General features: G+C 32.7%; 1 protein-coding gene across 1 annotated transcript; it reads left to right on the top strand.

The window, feature by feature from the left end:
* The first annotated feature begins 5,439 nt into the window (after positions 1 to 5,439).
* Positions 5,440 to 10,077, top strand: LOC113852909 (galactinol--sucrose galactosyltransferase-like). The gene is given in 4 exon segments (XM_027483308.1): positions 5,440 to 6,642; positions 8,766 to 8,943; positions 9,044 to 9,411; positions 9,514 to 10,077. Coding segments are annotated over 4 exon segments (2,313 nt in total).
* Positions 10,078 to 16,471: the final 6,394 nt, after the last annotated feature.

The raw sequence follows: 16,471 nt of genomic DNA, 5'->3' as shown, positions 1-16,471 counted from the left end.
AAAAAAAAAGTACAAAGGAAGTGGAATATTAGAGTAAGTCAAAAGTATAGAGCTAGAAAGAAAGCAATAGACCTTGCAGATGGAAGTTTCAAAGAGTAATATAAAAGGTTGTATGATTATTGTTATAAGATGTTAAGGTCAAATCTTGGTTCAACTACAAAATTGACAATTAAGCAACTTAGTCATGCAATTGAAGAAGGTGAAAATCTCTCACGTTAACTTTTTTCACTTTTCACAAACTATATATTTGTTTTCGTGCTTGCAATGAGAGTTTTTTTTTTTAAATGCAGACCTATCATAGGATTGAATGGTTGTTTTCTAAAAAGATATTATGGTGGATAAATTTTGATAGCCCTAGGGAAGGATCCCAATGAGCAAATGTTACCATTAACAATTGCAATTATGGAAGGTGAAAATAAGGACTCATGATAGTGGTTTTGTAGCTACTTGTTTATAATTTAGGGGGTGTGGGAGTGTGCAAGTCACTTACCTTTTTGTCTAATCAACATAAGGTATGACCTTTGAACCTTGTGTTTCATTTAATCATTTCATTTTATCTTGGTTAACTTATGTATAGGACATTGAATATTTCTGATTTTAGGGATTATTGCTAGCCATTGAGGAATTGTTGCCTGGAGTAAAATAAATGTTTTGTGTAAGGCACATGTATAATAATTTCAAAAATGTATATCCAAGTAAACAATTAAAAGAGCTTATGTGGATGGTAGCAAAATCACCTTATCTACAACAGTGGGAAAGCATATAAAAGAAATGAGGAACATTAATGAAGAGACATTCAAGCACCTCCTGAAGATTCTCTCAAGATATTGGAGTAAGTCAAGGTTTTCTTTCCAATCTAAGATTGATATGGTTCTAAACAAGATGTCTGAAAGATTCAATATAAAAACCCATTGTTACTATGATGGAAGACATAAGAGTGTATTTAATAAAAATGTGGGTTGGGAATATAAAAAAGGCCACGTTGACTAGAGACATATTGCCAAATATACAGAAAATGTTACAAAAATATCAAGTTGAATCAAGATAGTGGTAGCCAAGGTATAATTTTTTTTTATCATATTTTAACTTTTTAATATGGTTCATTTTAGTCCTCAGTTTTAAAATTGGTTCATTGCAGTCATCTAATTCTTTAATATAGTTCATTTTATTCCTTTAAGTATTTTAAAATCAAGTATAATTGTCCTTCAATATAATCTCAAATTACAACTTACTCTTATTTTCATGTTTGCAAGGTGGTTTGGAAAACATATGTTTAAGGTTCAATATATAAATTTTAAGGGAGATAAATTTGTGGTGAACCTTGAAGCAAAAAAATGTTCCTACATAATATGGATATTTACTGGAATACCTTGCTGTCATTCTATTACTTGAATGAATCATGTTAATCTCAATTATACAGATAATATTTCTATTTATTATAGGAAACAAAATTATGCAATTGTTTACCAATCTATCACATATCCAGCAAATGGACCTAATTTATGGGAATTTACTAACTATCTTGACATCTTACCCCCCCACTAATAAAGAAACAACCTAAGAGGCCAAATAAGTTAAGAAGTAAAAAGATGCAGTTGAGAAGGTTGTTAAGGAAAATAAATTGAGTAGGAAAGGAATGATTGTTAAATGCAACAAATGTGGAGTAAGTGGTCATAACAAAGTTACTTGCAAAGTTACACAGTCTGTTGGAATAAAGGCACCAACAACTTAGACTCAAAGTTTAAGCACTTCCTAAGTTCCAATGGATGGTCAAACAAGGAGAAAAATGTGTGCTCGAAGGTATAAACACAGTTACATGTATTTTTTGGAGACAATGTATTATTTTGCTTTACGATTTATGCTTTTGGTTAGAAGACATTTTTTGTGGGACTTGTATTTTGTCTATGTTGTTTTGTTATTATCATAACAGTATATTTTAATCAATCTTTTTATTCTTAATGTGCATTTTTATGTCACATCCATATTTCAAGATAATATATATGCCAAAAATATTATTTCATTAAAGATAAAATAACTCATATAAAGCAATAATATTATAGCAGGACCATGATTTAATCAAAGCGCATGACCATGACTTAATTAAAGCACTCTTTCATAGTGCATTTACAAATATTATATCCCTAAAAAACATTTATTTTTTGCCAAATAATGTCAATAACAACATCATTACTAATACATTAATAACAATCTTAATATTTTTCTTGCTAATTTTGAGTGAGTTCTAAAGATGCAATTTTTTTCTCCTTTGCCTCAGTACAACAATTTCAATATCTTCAACTTCATCATCTTTCTTTTACTTGAAAAACTCACAACTCTCACTAAATTAAAAAATGATATAATAGATTAGTAACACAAATCGGTTGAACTCGTTTATATACAAAAATAAAATTCAGTTATTTAATCTTACAAAACTACTTTATAGTTTTTACATCCTAAAAATCCCTTCTCATATTTTTTTGTTGTTATTGCTATGTGATAAATACTCTTTATACCACAATAACAAAATAGATGTCCAATCCTTCTGTAAGTAGACGTCATCGTCGAAGATTGTGAGCCTATGAAAGCTCCACCCTCTATTTTACTAATTCAAAGAGACGTAGAACCCTAACTTTATGTGCCCTAACTTGTATGGAAGGAGATGACCTATAATATAATATATTTTCATCAATTTTTAAATAAAAAAGCTTTAAGACTACTTCAACATCACAAAGAAGTTTTTATTAAGTTATGTAACAGAATTAATAAAAAAGATTAACGTGGAAAGAAAAAATAATACTTCAAGTCCGAAATTGAATAAAAAAAAGTTAAAAGATAAAACCAAAATTTTACCTTTTAAGTTAAGGGAAAAAAACTAATTTTACCTATTTAATATTATTTTTAAAGATTTTTTTTTTATAAATATTATCTATATTCTAATCAGACTTTTTATAAAATTAAATAATTATAACTTGTATATAGTACAGGAAATCAAACACGTTAAATTTATGGTGTTTGAGAGAGCCTTGTGAAAACTTATTTCGGATTATAAAAGTATTCATAATTGTTTTATAAACTCTTTTAACAAAGTTTTATGCACAAGCTTATCAAAATAAATCTTTGCACAATAAGTTTTCACTAACACATTAAATATTTTTTATTAAAGATATCTTCATATGAAATTGTTTTGTTTGAGACATTGTTGCATATGACCTTTCTTTCAATAAATTTAAGTTGTAATTCTTTTTTTAAGTGTTGAACCGTAATTCATTATTTCATAACAAATGTCTTATCATTAATTTATTCCCGTATATTAAGTTATTTAACTAAATGCGTCTCAATTTAAAGATGTAAACTGATTTTAAGAAACTAGAGAAAAACATCGAAAAACAAAGAAAGCCTAATAAGTTTGATTCACGGATGACAATACTTATTTCACCGTGCAAAAGACGAATAAACATATGATTTCTTAAAAGCAATAAACAATGTTTCTTGAGAAAATCAATGTTTACTGTCATCATCTTTAAATTTGAAAGAATATTTTATATTTTTAAATTAATAATTATAATTCTTTTAATATTTTAAAATAAAAAAAATATTTATATATTTTTAAAACAAATTATTAACTTTATTATTTATTAATATAAAATTAATGCAATTGAGAAAACAAATAATAGTAAAAAAAAGCTAATTGACAAACAAGAGAACAAAATGCAAAACCCAAGGCAGTGGAAACATGTAGAATAGCAACGAAAGTTCTAGTTCGACATATCCGAAGGCGCTAGCTTCTGTTCTGAAGCCTAGTGGAATCCAACTTTTAATTTTCTTTACTAAGCGTTGACGGTTGCAATATTCGTTCCAGAAGCATCCGTTCGTTGCATTTCATGCCCACGAGCGAGACTAATTGTAATTAAAAAATTATGAAAATAAATTTATATATCTGATAAATTAAAGAGAAATAAATAAAATAACGAGAAAAATAAATGATAAAATCAGTGTAGTAATGATTTTTTTAAAATAAATAATAAAAGTTATTGTAAAATTTATTATATTTTTATTGTAATTTTTTCTTTTTACGAATAACAAGGCAAGTAATATATGTAATGAAAGGAAAATAATTGATAATATTTATTGAGTGTACACACTTAACAGTAAACTTTTAAGTTATTCTTAAAGATTATATAAATCATACTATTTAAACTTCAAGATTTTGAACGTTTTTACTTGTTACAAGCTTTTAGTTTTGTTAATTAAAAGACATTAATGTAAATACAATTGCATTTATGTACCACCAATTACATGAATTAATCAGCAGATATTGTTTAAGACTTTTGAGTCTAAATAAATATAATTGTCTTAAATATTTAGAAAGAGAGTTTTATTATTTATAATTATTTTATTTAACTCAAATAAAGTTACCTTAAGTAAATGATATATGTAATTTTTTAAAAAATATTGTTAGTTTTATTTTATTCTGTTACTAATTAATAGAGTTTCTTTTTATTTTAATAACTAAAATGTATTATTCATAATTTAAAAATAATTTTAATATTTAATTTTAATATATAATTAATAAAAATATATATTTTTAAATAATTAAAAGGATTGTTAATATTAATTTTAAAATAATTATTATATAAATAAATTATATTTAATAAATAATTATTCTTGATTAAACAACAATCTTATAATCTCATTATATTTCAATTAAAATCAAATAAAAAATAAAAAATTAAAGTAATGTGATGAAAAATGACATAAGATAAGAATTTAATTGAAATGCATTAATAGTATTAAAGATTCTTTTAGATTACCATTCAATCATACAAAATATTAACGAAAATTATTGAGTCTTGTAATAAATAACTTAAAAGTTAAATTTATGCATATTATAATTACTTATTAGAATAATATTTTTACCGAATATATATTAAAATTAAACTCATGAAATAATAATAAAAATAAATTTTTAATATATAAAAATCAGAATTCTTCCCGATCAACAGTGCGTGTAGGAATATAATACCGTAAACCCAACTTAATGGGAGGTGGAAGAGCGCGTATTTACTGTGTACACTACAACAGAGCAGGATTTTGTCCTTTGTTAAAGAAGAAAACAAATTACGCCGTTATACGTTCTTCCCTTGCTTGGATGGGGAAAACAAAAATTGAAGCATTAAATGCAGATACAATACCCAACTACCTTTTGTTTGGTAAAAACATGCATGGTAGTGTGACCCACACTTTCTCATGCCATGGCTGTCACTAGAATGTCCCAAAGCACGACCTTAGCGAACAACCAAAATTGGCTTTTCTATATAAACCCACCTCACACTAGCTAACTTACCCATCAAAGCTAATCTCTAGCTGCCTTAACTCCCTTTTTCTAGATCCTTGTATTCCTTCAACCAGTTGCATTTACTTTCCTTAGCTACCCTTACCATGGCTCCGAGCTTAAGCAAAAATGCGACCATAGACGCATTGGATCTGGTCGAGGGCAATTTACGCTTGTCCGTAACCTTAAAAGGATCAAACTTTCTTGCTAATGGCCACCCGTTTCTCACCCAAGTCCCAGCTAACATAAGAGCCACTCTCGATGCTAAGAACCCCGCGGGTTGCTTCGTGGGATTCGACGCTGACGAGCCCAAAAGTAGACACATGGCATCCATAGGGAAACTCATAGGCATAAGGTTCATGAGCCTATTCAGGTTCAAGGTGTGGTGGACCACTCACTGGGTGGGAAGCAACGGACACGAGGTGGAGCACGAAACCCAATTGATGCTACTCGACAAAAACGACTCCTTGGGACGCCCCTACGTTTTGCTACTGCCAATACTCGAAGGCTCCTTCCGAGCCTGTCTCCAACCCGGTTCGGATGACTACGTGGACGTGTGTGTGGAGAGCGGTTCGACACGTGTCAGTGGGTCCAGCTTCAGGAGCTGTTTGTACATACACGTTGGCGATGACCCTTACCGGTTGGTTAAAGAGGCTATGAAAGTGGTTAGAATCCACTTAGGGACTTTCAAGCTTCTGGAGGAGAAAAACCCACCCAATATTGTAGACAAGTTTGGTTGGTGCACGTGGGATGCATTTTACTTGAAGGTGAATCCCAAAGGGGTGTGGGAAGGGGTGAAGGGTCTGGTGGAGGGTGGGTGCCCCCCAGGGTTGGTCCTCATCGATGATGGGTGGCAATCCATCTGTCACGACGAGGACCCAATCACGGACCAAGAGGGTATGAACCGAACCTCTGCGGGGGAGCAAATGCCGTGTAGGCTCATCAAGTTTGAGGAAAATTACAAATTTAGGGAGTATTGTGGTGGAAAGGACTCTAAGAAGGGTATGGGTGCGTTTGTCAGGGATTTGAAGGAGCAGTTTAGGAGCGTGGAGAATGTGTATGTTTGGCACGCGCTTTGTGGTTATTGAGGTGGGATCAGGCCTAAAGTGCAGGGCATGCCCGAGGCTAAGGTTGTTGCTCCGAAGCTGTCGCAGGGGCTGAAGATGACAATGGAGGATTTGGCTGTGGATAAAATCGTGAACAACGGTGTGGGTTTGGTGCCACCTCACCTTGCTCATCTATTGTACCAGGGGCTTCACTCGCATTTGGAATCCGCGGGAATTGATGGTGTCAAGGTTGACGTTATACATGTAAGTCCCTTGCAAAATTCTTCCCTTTGCTCTTATGCTACATGAGAATTTTCTTTTTCAGTTATTCGTTATAAAATATTAATTAATTATATCATATTTTAAATTTTAAATAATTATTTTTCGTATACACGCTTTTTAAAATTAAAAGAATAATAAAATGATAAAATATAAGTGAAGTATATCTAACTACTTTGGATACTATTCTCAATTAAGATTTAATAGCATTAGATACAATTTTTTTTATTAAAATAAAAATCCAATTTTAATATATAAATGTTACGAATACACTTAAAGGATAATTCCAATAAAACTTTATATAATTAAAAACATTTTCCTTTTTAATTTATGTCATCAAGTTGTAAATTAGATAAAAATTACAAAATATCAAGTGTGGAATAATTAGGGTTAAATTATTTTATATGCTTCAGATTTATTTATTTTTATTTATATAAAAGTTAATCATTTTAATTATAATTTTAATATATATACTAATTGATTAGTGATACAAATAATTATAGGAGTATTAATGTCTTGAGAAGAATTTTAGAATTAATGACCACTTTAGTCATTATATAATATTCAATAGTACCTTAGTCATGTTTTGGTATGTGCAGAGTATTTTTTAACGTTATTTTATGAATTTAAAACCAAATTATTTTAAATTTTTTCTTTTTAATTTAAAATATTCTTATACAAACCATGAATAGTATTCATTGTTTAGTTTGACTACAACTTTTATTTTTATTTTTTTACTTTGCTTCAATAGTTGTACATGGCATGGCAAATACAGGTATTCTTTGTATTTACTAGTTAAAATTTGGAAAAGAGAGCTTTACTAAAACTTGTTAGTTAATGGTGGTTCGACCTCTTCATAGTCATCTAACTTGCGGACCATGTTATGTCTTACATATTAAATACGCACTTTAGATGGCCTAATAAGGTAGTTATATTCTGTACACTTATTTTTGTTGTTTACATAATTGAAAATACGATATTATATTATTATGTAAATTAAATGAAATGTATGTAGTGAAAAATTCGATCATCTTTAAAAAATATTCTCAAAAGGAATAACTATAGTTTGTCTTATTTTTTTATTAAAAAATATTTTACTTTCTTTTTATGTTTCATGTATTTATTTAAGCCTCATATAACAAAACGGCGAGAGGTAAATCCTGTAATAAAACTTTTAGAAACCAGATGAAGTAAATTGAATCAAATGGAAGTTTATAAGAGTCAAAGTTGCATTTCTTTAGAAATACTGAAGGCAAAACAAATATTGGTGTCATAATGGATGTGGATTGGACAATTAATAATTTAAAATAATTTAGTGTTACATTTGTTATCATAAATTTGCCCATATGGACAATGATTTAAAGACTTGTTAGTAAAATTATGATTGATTGCTAACATCGACAAAACACAAGAACTCTTATCATGTGTCTAAGGGAGTGAAAGAATTTTAATATTATTAAACAGATGATAAATTTATACTAAAATTTAAACATCACTTTTACATCATTGATAATATGCAAATAAGCGGTTATTTTTTTTGTAATATGTAGTCGATATTAAATGATTACCAAAAGCAAATGTTTAATAATTGAATAGAACGTTGAGTGAGATTAGCAGTACCAGCATGCTCAATATTCTTTTTGTATTTGTGTTAGTGTAATAGGACCAAGTACGAACCATATACATACACTACGGTTGTTGTAATTGCTGGGTTGAAACCTGAAAGGCAATTTGTCTCAACTAGAAATGGTTTGTCGTTAGAAGTGTCTCTTTTCATTGGCACTTGTTGCTTTCGTAAGTATACCAAGACTTTGGGAGTGAGAAGAACAAAGATGCATTTGAGAATTAAATAACATTATTTGAACGATTGATTCATGAAATAGTCATTCTCATCTATTTTTCCTGTATTCATGGTGTGGTATTACATAATTTCTCTTTTTCTGTTTTAGTTTGAGCATTAAGTTGGATCTATAATCATTATTAGGCTCGAAAACACTAGAAAGCTCTGCTTATTAATTTGTTGTCGCAATGGATTTTTTAACTGAACAGAGATCTGATGAATATTTGAATGATTTCAAGTCTAATATTGCGGGATTTGCATTTCGCAGTTGCTTGAAATGCTATCAGAGGAATATGATGGCCGTGTTGAGCTGGCCAAAGCTTATTACAAAGCACTCACCGCTTCGGTGAAGAAGCATTTCAAAGGCAACGGCGTAATTGCCAGCATGGAGCATTGCAATGACTTCTTTCTCCTTGGCACAGAAGCCATATCCCTTGGGCGCGTAGGTAAGCATTCCAAATTGCAACCTTAAATAACTCAGATAATAAGAACTTGTCTAAATTACTTCATTGGATAAAATTTCTGAGCCGTGAACAATTCAAACAGGAGATGATTTTTGGTGCACTGATCCTTCTGGAGACCCGAACGGTACATATTGGCTCCAAGGATGTCACATGGTGCACTGTGCCTACAACAGTTTGTGGATGGGGAATTTTATTCAACCAGATTGGGACATGTTCCAGTCCACTCATCCTTGTGCCGAATTCCACGCCGCTTCTAGGGCCATTTCTGGGGGACCCGTTTACGTTAGCGATTGCGTGGGAAAGCACAACTTCAACTTGCTCAAGAGCCTCGTTTTGCCTGATGGCTCCATTTTGCGTTGTCAACAATATGCACTTCCTACTCGAGACTGCTTATTTGAAGACCCATTACATGACGGCAAAACAATGCTCAAAATTTGGAACCTCAATAAAGTAAGAAATTAATTATACAATATAAATACCTTTTTCTTTTTAATTGATTAGTCACACTTAATGGCATTTAAATTATTAACCATTTTATTATTTTTTTAATAGTATACAGGTGTTTTGGGTCTATTTAATTGCCAAGGAGGTGGGTGGTGCCGTGTGACTAGGCGAAACAAGTGTGCCTCTGAATTTTCACACACCGTGACATGCTTTGCGAGTCCTAAAGATATTGAATGGAAGAACGGGAAACGGCCAATGTGCATCAAAGGGGTGGATGTATTTGCTGTGTATTTGTTCAAAGCTAACGAGCTGAAGCTCATGAAGTCATCAGACGAATTAGAAATTTCACTCGAGCCATTTAGTTTTGAGTTATTTACAGTGTCTCCAGTGATAATGTTATCAAAAAGGTTAATTCAATTTGCTCCAATTGGATTAGTGAACATGCTTAATTCTGGTGGTGCCATTCAGTCCTTGCAATTTGACGACCACACAAATCTAGTCAAAATTAGGGTAAGGGGTTGTGGGCAGATGAGGGTGTTCGCTTCAGAGAAGCCAGTAAGTTGCAAAATAGATGGGGTAGTCGTGAAATTTGATTATGAGGACAAGATGGTGAGAGTCCAAGTTCCCTGGCCTAGTTCTTCAAAATTGTCAATGGTTGAATTTCTGTTTTGATCCCTACAAAAGGTTAATTTGGAATACATTGATGTTTGACTCCGCATTTAAGTAATAACAATGTATCTATTTCTTTTTTTAATCAATTGTTATGCTACATATATAATATCAAAGAAATTGGATCGTTAAAAATGATTCGTTTACGGCTAAATTTGAAATATTTTTATTTATAACTTTCCCAACACCCTCTCCTCACTCTGATTTTTGAATTTTTCTCAATTCAACCCCAATTTTATTTATTCTTATTTCTTCCATAAAAATATTCCAATTGAACAGCTATTTTTAAATTTTCTTTTGAGTTTTAGGGGTGGGGTGATGTGTTAGGAGTTTAAATTTAAATAAAATAAAAAATGTCACCGATATGATTGTTTTTGTTTAACCGCATGCTTGATTAAATCTATTGCCACATTTTCATAATTGTTAACCAAGTTAATAATCCATAGTGACTAGCTGATAAACATTTTTTTTTTCAATAGAAGCAAAATAGTTACTCTTTTTGTTTTCAACAACTACTCTAACTTTTATTTTGATAGTAGACAATTACTTTAATTATTGGTATAAAGAAAGAAATATAATAATGAATAGTCTATATGAATGAGAGTAATTTGGACTTGAGTTAATTAGGATATGGTATATATATATAATTCTCCCAAGCTAGAGAGAATGTTATGCATTCTTGTCGTTCGATGGCAGTGTGAAGATTAAAGTTACAGAAAGATATAAATGATTCAGGTTTTTTAGTTTATCTGAAAATAAAACTAGATAGTTTTATTTTTGTTTAAATTGATAGTCTCTCAAGAAAATTTACAAATTTGAGATAGAATCATTCTTTTCATTTTTATTTAAGTAGGCACAATGCAAATATAAAGATGAATTGTAATAAATCTATGAAATACTCAAAAAGAGTAACTATTAAATTAGTTTTGGCACTCAAGGAATCCATGAAATACTAAAACAGAGTAACTATTAAATTAGCTTTGGCACTCGAGAAAGCGAGAATAATAGTAAATCTATTAAAGGAAAAATAATGTTTAGGAGATTTGGATTCATAAATACATGAATAATACTAGTAGTATTAAAGTAATAAAATTGATTTCTACTTTAAATATGAATGTATTGCATCAATAATCAATAAGTAGCTATGAGAAACAAAAGAATAAATATAATCAGTTTTTCTATTTTATTTGTTAACTAGATTCATAAATTTGTCTTCTAGTTAGTACTCCTCTTTGTAGACACGATAATTGTTGAATTAAAATAAATTTTCCAAAATTTACAGATTCGTTTGAGAAAAATAAATGTAGAAGATCTTGTTTCTGCATAAATTAGAGATAATTTATAATTGATATATATATATATATATATATATATATATATATATATATATATATAAGTTGCAGTAGAGTGTAATTATTTATTATAAGAAGATAGAGATATAAGTTGGATAGAATTGATAAGAGAAAAAAGATTGATTTTAATTTTTTTTAAACATCTTTTCCACTTAGTGGGTGAGACACTAATCTTTTAAGCTATATTTAGAAGTTATATTTTAGAGGAAATAGAGAAGAATATATTTTATAAAAAAAGAATTAGAAGGCATATAATGTTCATGAAATATATACAATTAAAAATACTTGTTAAAAATGATTTTTTTTAAATTTAACTCTCAAATATACCTTAAAGTAAGGATAGTTTAATGGGATTTTTTTTCCTATACATGTAAACATCAGAATACTTAAAAAAGAGATTTTGATTGATATTAACTAGATGAAAATAATTGTTGCAGTTAAAAAAATGTTTTGTCAATTTCAGTACGTCCTCAAAGATGAAGATAAATAATTAATAATAGTAAAGTTTTAAAAAAATTATTTAGTGAAATTTTATAATTTTATGTAAATTTTTTATTATTATTTTAATTTATAAATACTTAAATTTAGCTTAACGGCTGAACTTAGCAAAATTATAAAAATAAAAAAGAAAAGGTAACGCCGTTTTCTCACGAATTATTTCTGCCGGCAAAACCGCAGTAACTAATTGCTTTTATCGTTTGTTTTCGGAGGGAAAATTACTTCCATTAACCTTTTTAATCCCAAAATTTTGCTTACATAAAATATTAAGAGTGCATTCCAAATCATAGTCTTGCATGTAGAATGGTATAGCAAAATTTCAACGACATGTTCAAAGAAATATTTTGTATTTACAATTCATCAGTTACGCAGAGAGAGATATACCTTCTGGAGACACTTGAGTAATTTGATACTCATAAGTCATAACATGTATATATAAACTATGACATGCTAATTAGATAGATTAACAGAGATTATTGATACATGATCTTATTACATAAGGGCATGGCTAAGCAGGAATTTACTTAATACAAGCACAGTAGTAAATTGACATACTAAGAGACCAGTAGACCACCTACCAAAATAGCCCCATGATGACAGGCTTAGCTTTGGAAATCTACCACCTGGCCATTCCAAAAGCAACTCTGCTCTTGCTTATGCACATTTTTGGCACACACTCTTTCGCTTTAAACCTTTCAGGAGCCTCTGGATTTTGACGCCTGTGGTCGTTCGATCCTTCCAACTCGTAAATGCTCATAGGCTGCCTATGATCATTTGAAATATGGGATTGGGTGTCATAGTCCTTCCGCTGGGATTTCTGCATTTTGTTCGCTATTTAAGAAATTATAAGTACTCACTGCCACACCCACTAAATTTAAATTGGCACCTTGATGTATATATATAGATAAATAAATAGATATAGATATAGATAAAATTGAATCTAATTCCGAAAGCTTTAGTTATTGTCAAATCAACAGAATTGAGCTTTACTTTAAAATTTTGTTGTATTTTAATATGACTAAATTAAGAAGAAGAGAAAAAAAATTCAAAATTTAAGGTTGAATTAAGATTGATTAAAAAAATCCTTTTTATCTTTATTATATGGTTTATCAAAATTCATCATAATAAAATAAAATCAAGATTGAGTAAAATTATAATAATTTTAAAGTTTAATTTACTAAAAACTAAAAATATTTCATTAAATATGGTGAATCTAGATTAGAGATATAGATATACAGATAAAATTGAATCTAATTCTCAAAGCTTTAGTTACTGTCAAAACATCACAATAGCCTAGAGTTTTAGATTCCATTGCTCTTTTAGATTGTGGCCAGATTGACGTGTATATAGTTTTAAAAGACTATAGCAATTCTTAAGGAATGGCTATTTAAAAAACCTCAAATTAATAATTGATATATATATATATATATATATATATATATATATATATATATATTGTACTGGGAAAGGAATCAACTCGGTTCCACCCTCAGGAAAAAGAAACCGAATACCTACTCGGCATACTGGGCCGGGTACCCCTCGTCAAGATTAAAAGGTAAATAATCCAATTAAAGATAATCAAAAGTACTATGGGCCTCAATATAAAAATTGACTCAGGCCCATTAGTCCAATAGAATGTCTATAAAAAGAAGATAAGAAATACAGGTAAGGGGTTGACTTCTCATCATTAAATAACATTTATTGCTCAGAACCGAATCCTGACTTTATCATCGGAGTGCCTTTTGGAGGTATTCTCCCTATCAGCAAATCAGTGGAAGGACGCCTGATCAGAGGTTTGAAGATAGTTGTTTCGTTAGGAAGGAACATTTTGGCGCCCACCGTGGGGCCTGATAAACTTCATCACTTAGGATTAAGCATGGTAATGACGAGGAGCCAGCAGGAAGGGACTTCTAGGCAACAAATGGAGGGCGTCACGCCAGAGGAACTAGTTCCGGAAGTGGTGATACAGGGAAGAACGAAAGAAAGCATCCTAGCTGTACTGAGGCAGCTAAGGGCAGAAATGGTGGAGATGAAGAAGGATCGCGAAAGAGATGCACTGGAACTCTCAGCCCTACGAAGGGAAAATGCCGGCCTAAGGGAGGAAATAAGGACACACGTCCCCTCCCTTAATACCCCCGTTGTCCAAGATCAAGGAGAATCATCAGCGCTACAAGAAAAATCAAGACAGGTATATCAATCGGTAACCGAAAATGACCGAGACGAACTTGTGAACCAGAGCCTGTTCACTCATCGCATCCTAGAAGCCAAGTTGCCCGATAATTGGAGAGGGTTAGTAATAGATAAATACGATGGCACATCCGACCTCGGAGAACATGTGGACATCTTTACAACGCAGGTCGGTTTGTACACAGAAAGCGACGCCTTATGGTGCAAAATCTTTCCTACTTCACTTCGAGGACCTGCGCTTAGTTGGTTCACCCGACTCCCCCCTCTCTCCATCGACTCGTTCGTAACTCTCACAAGACGTTTCAACTTGCAGTTCGCCACAAGCTGGCCCCATCCACTAACATCCTTGGCCTTAGTCAATATTCGCCAAGAGAAAGGAGAATCACTTAGAGCGTTCATGGAACGCTTTGGCAAAGTGACACTTTCAATTCATAATTTGGAACCAGCAGTGGCTATGCACCACCTAACAACAGCGTTGAAACCGGGACCCTTCGTTAATAGCCTCTGCAAAAAACCCCCGATCGACCTAGATGAGTTAAGGAGCCGGGCTGCGAAATATATGCAAATGGAAGAATTATTCGAATACCGGAGCCAGGTACGGATGGAACAAGGACCTAACTCAAAAAATGAAGAAAGAAGGGAAACCTTTAAAACAAGGCGGGGGAACGACAGAGGAAAGGAACTTGAGCGACCACCTCGAGGACCGAAGTATCCCTCCTACACGACGCTCAACTCTAATCAGTCCAGAATACTTGATCAAGCGCTGGCCACAGAAATATTGAAAATGCCTAGACGCGCTAACACTCCTCCTCGGGCAGATAAAAGTAAGTCTTGCCGATACCATCAGAACAGGGGTCACACTACCGAGGAGTGTACGGCGCTAAGAGACAAAATTGAAGAATTGATTAAAGGTGAACACCTAAAAAATTTCGTACAGACAGATCCCACAAGGCAATCCAACAAAGGAAGAGACCGCCACCCCGATTCACCAAAGAGATCCGACGACCAAAAATTTGAACGGCACAAGAGTAGGTCCAGGGGGCCCCCACCTAGAAGATATGAACCAGATAAATATCCGAAAAGGGTCATTAACACCATAGCCGGAGGGTTCGCTGGTGGAGGACCTACCCATTCGGCTAGAAAGAGGCATCTTCGGCATGTCCGTTCTGTGAATAATGTCTCATTGGGCAGCAAGATCCGGATCCCGCCTATTACGTTCACTGACGACGACTTTCAGGGTGTCGATCCGGTACAGGATGATCCCATGGTAATTAGTGTAGACATTCTTAACTGCACTGTCCGAAAAACGCTAATAGACCAAGGGAGCTCGGCTGATATCCTATACTGGAATACATTCAAGCAATTAGGCATCTCAGAACAAGAACTCAAGGAATATCATGAGCCATTGGTCGGTTTTTCTGGGGATCGAGTAGAGACCAAGGGGTGTATCGACTTGTATACGTCGTTTGGATCAGAACACGAGGGCAAACGCATAAGAGTCACTTATCTTGTAGTACATGCGAATACATTTTATAATATACTACTCGGTAGACCGTCCCTGAACAAATTGAAGGCAGTAGTTTCCACTCCGCACTTGGCCATGAAATTTCCGTCTGAAAGAGGCCGAATTGTTACCGTCTATGCCGATAAAAAAACAGCCAGGGAATGTTACTTCGCAAGTTTACGCCTTAAACCCTTTAAGGGGAATACCCGGGATGTCAATATTGTATCCCCTCGGTTGGAAGAAGAGTTGGATGTTGAACTCGATCCTAGAGTGGATGAGGAATATCGAGTCGAGCCCAATGAAAACAAACAATCTTTCCAACTAGGTGCAAGGCCAGAACAAGTTGCGTATTTAGGGATCGGTTTGAACGAACAAGAAAAAGTCGTTCTCCAAAAGATGCTAGTAGATAATGCCAATTTGTTTGCTTGGACAGCCTCGGATATGCCTGGCATTGATCCAGCATTCCTATGTCACCACTTATCGGTCTATAAAGGAGCCAAGCCGGTAGCTCAAAAGAGGAGAAAAATTGGTGGTGATAGAGCAAAGGCGGTAAGAGAAGAGACCAGCAAACTAATACAGGTTGGCTTCATCCGGGAGGTCAGGTATTCAACATGGTTAGCCAACATTGTCATGGTCAAAAAAGCCAATGGCAAGTGGCGAATGTGCACGGACTTCACGGACCTCAATAAAGCATGCCCAAAGGATGCATACCCCCTACCAAACATTGACACCTTGGTTGATGGTGCTGCCGGTCACAAAATACTGAGCTTTTTGGATGCTTATTCTGGGTATAATCAAATACGAATGTACCCCCCAGATGAGGAAAAAATAGCATTCATCACAAATTCTGCAAATT

Source organism: Abrus precatorius, unplaced genomic scaffold (genome assembly GCF_003935025.1).
Source record: "Abrus precatorius isolate BTA unplaced genomic scaffold, Abrus_2018 Scaffold10, whole genome shotgun sequence".
Classification (NCBI taxonomy): domain Eukaryota; kingdom Viridiplantae; phylum Streptophyta; class Magnoliopsida; order Fabales; family Fabaceae; genus Abrus; species Abrus precatorius.
The sequence above is the reverse complement of the archived record's forward strand: the minus strand, read 5'-3'. Positions and strand labels throughout refer to the sequence as shown.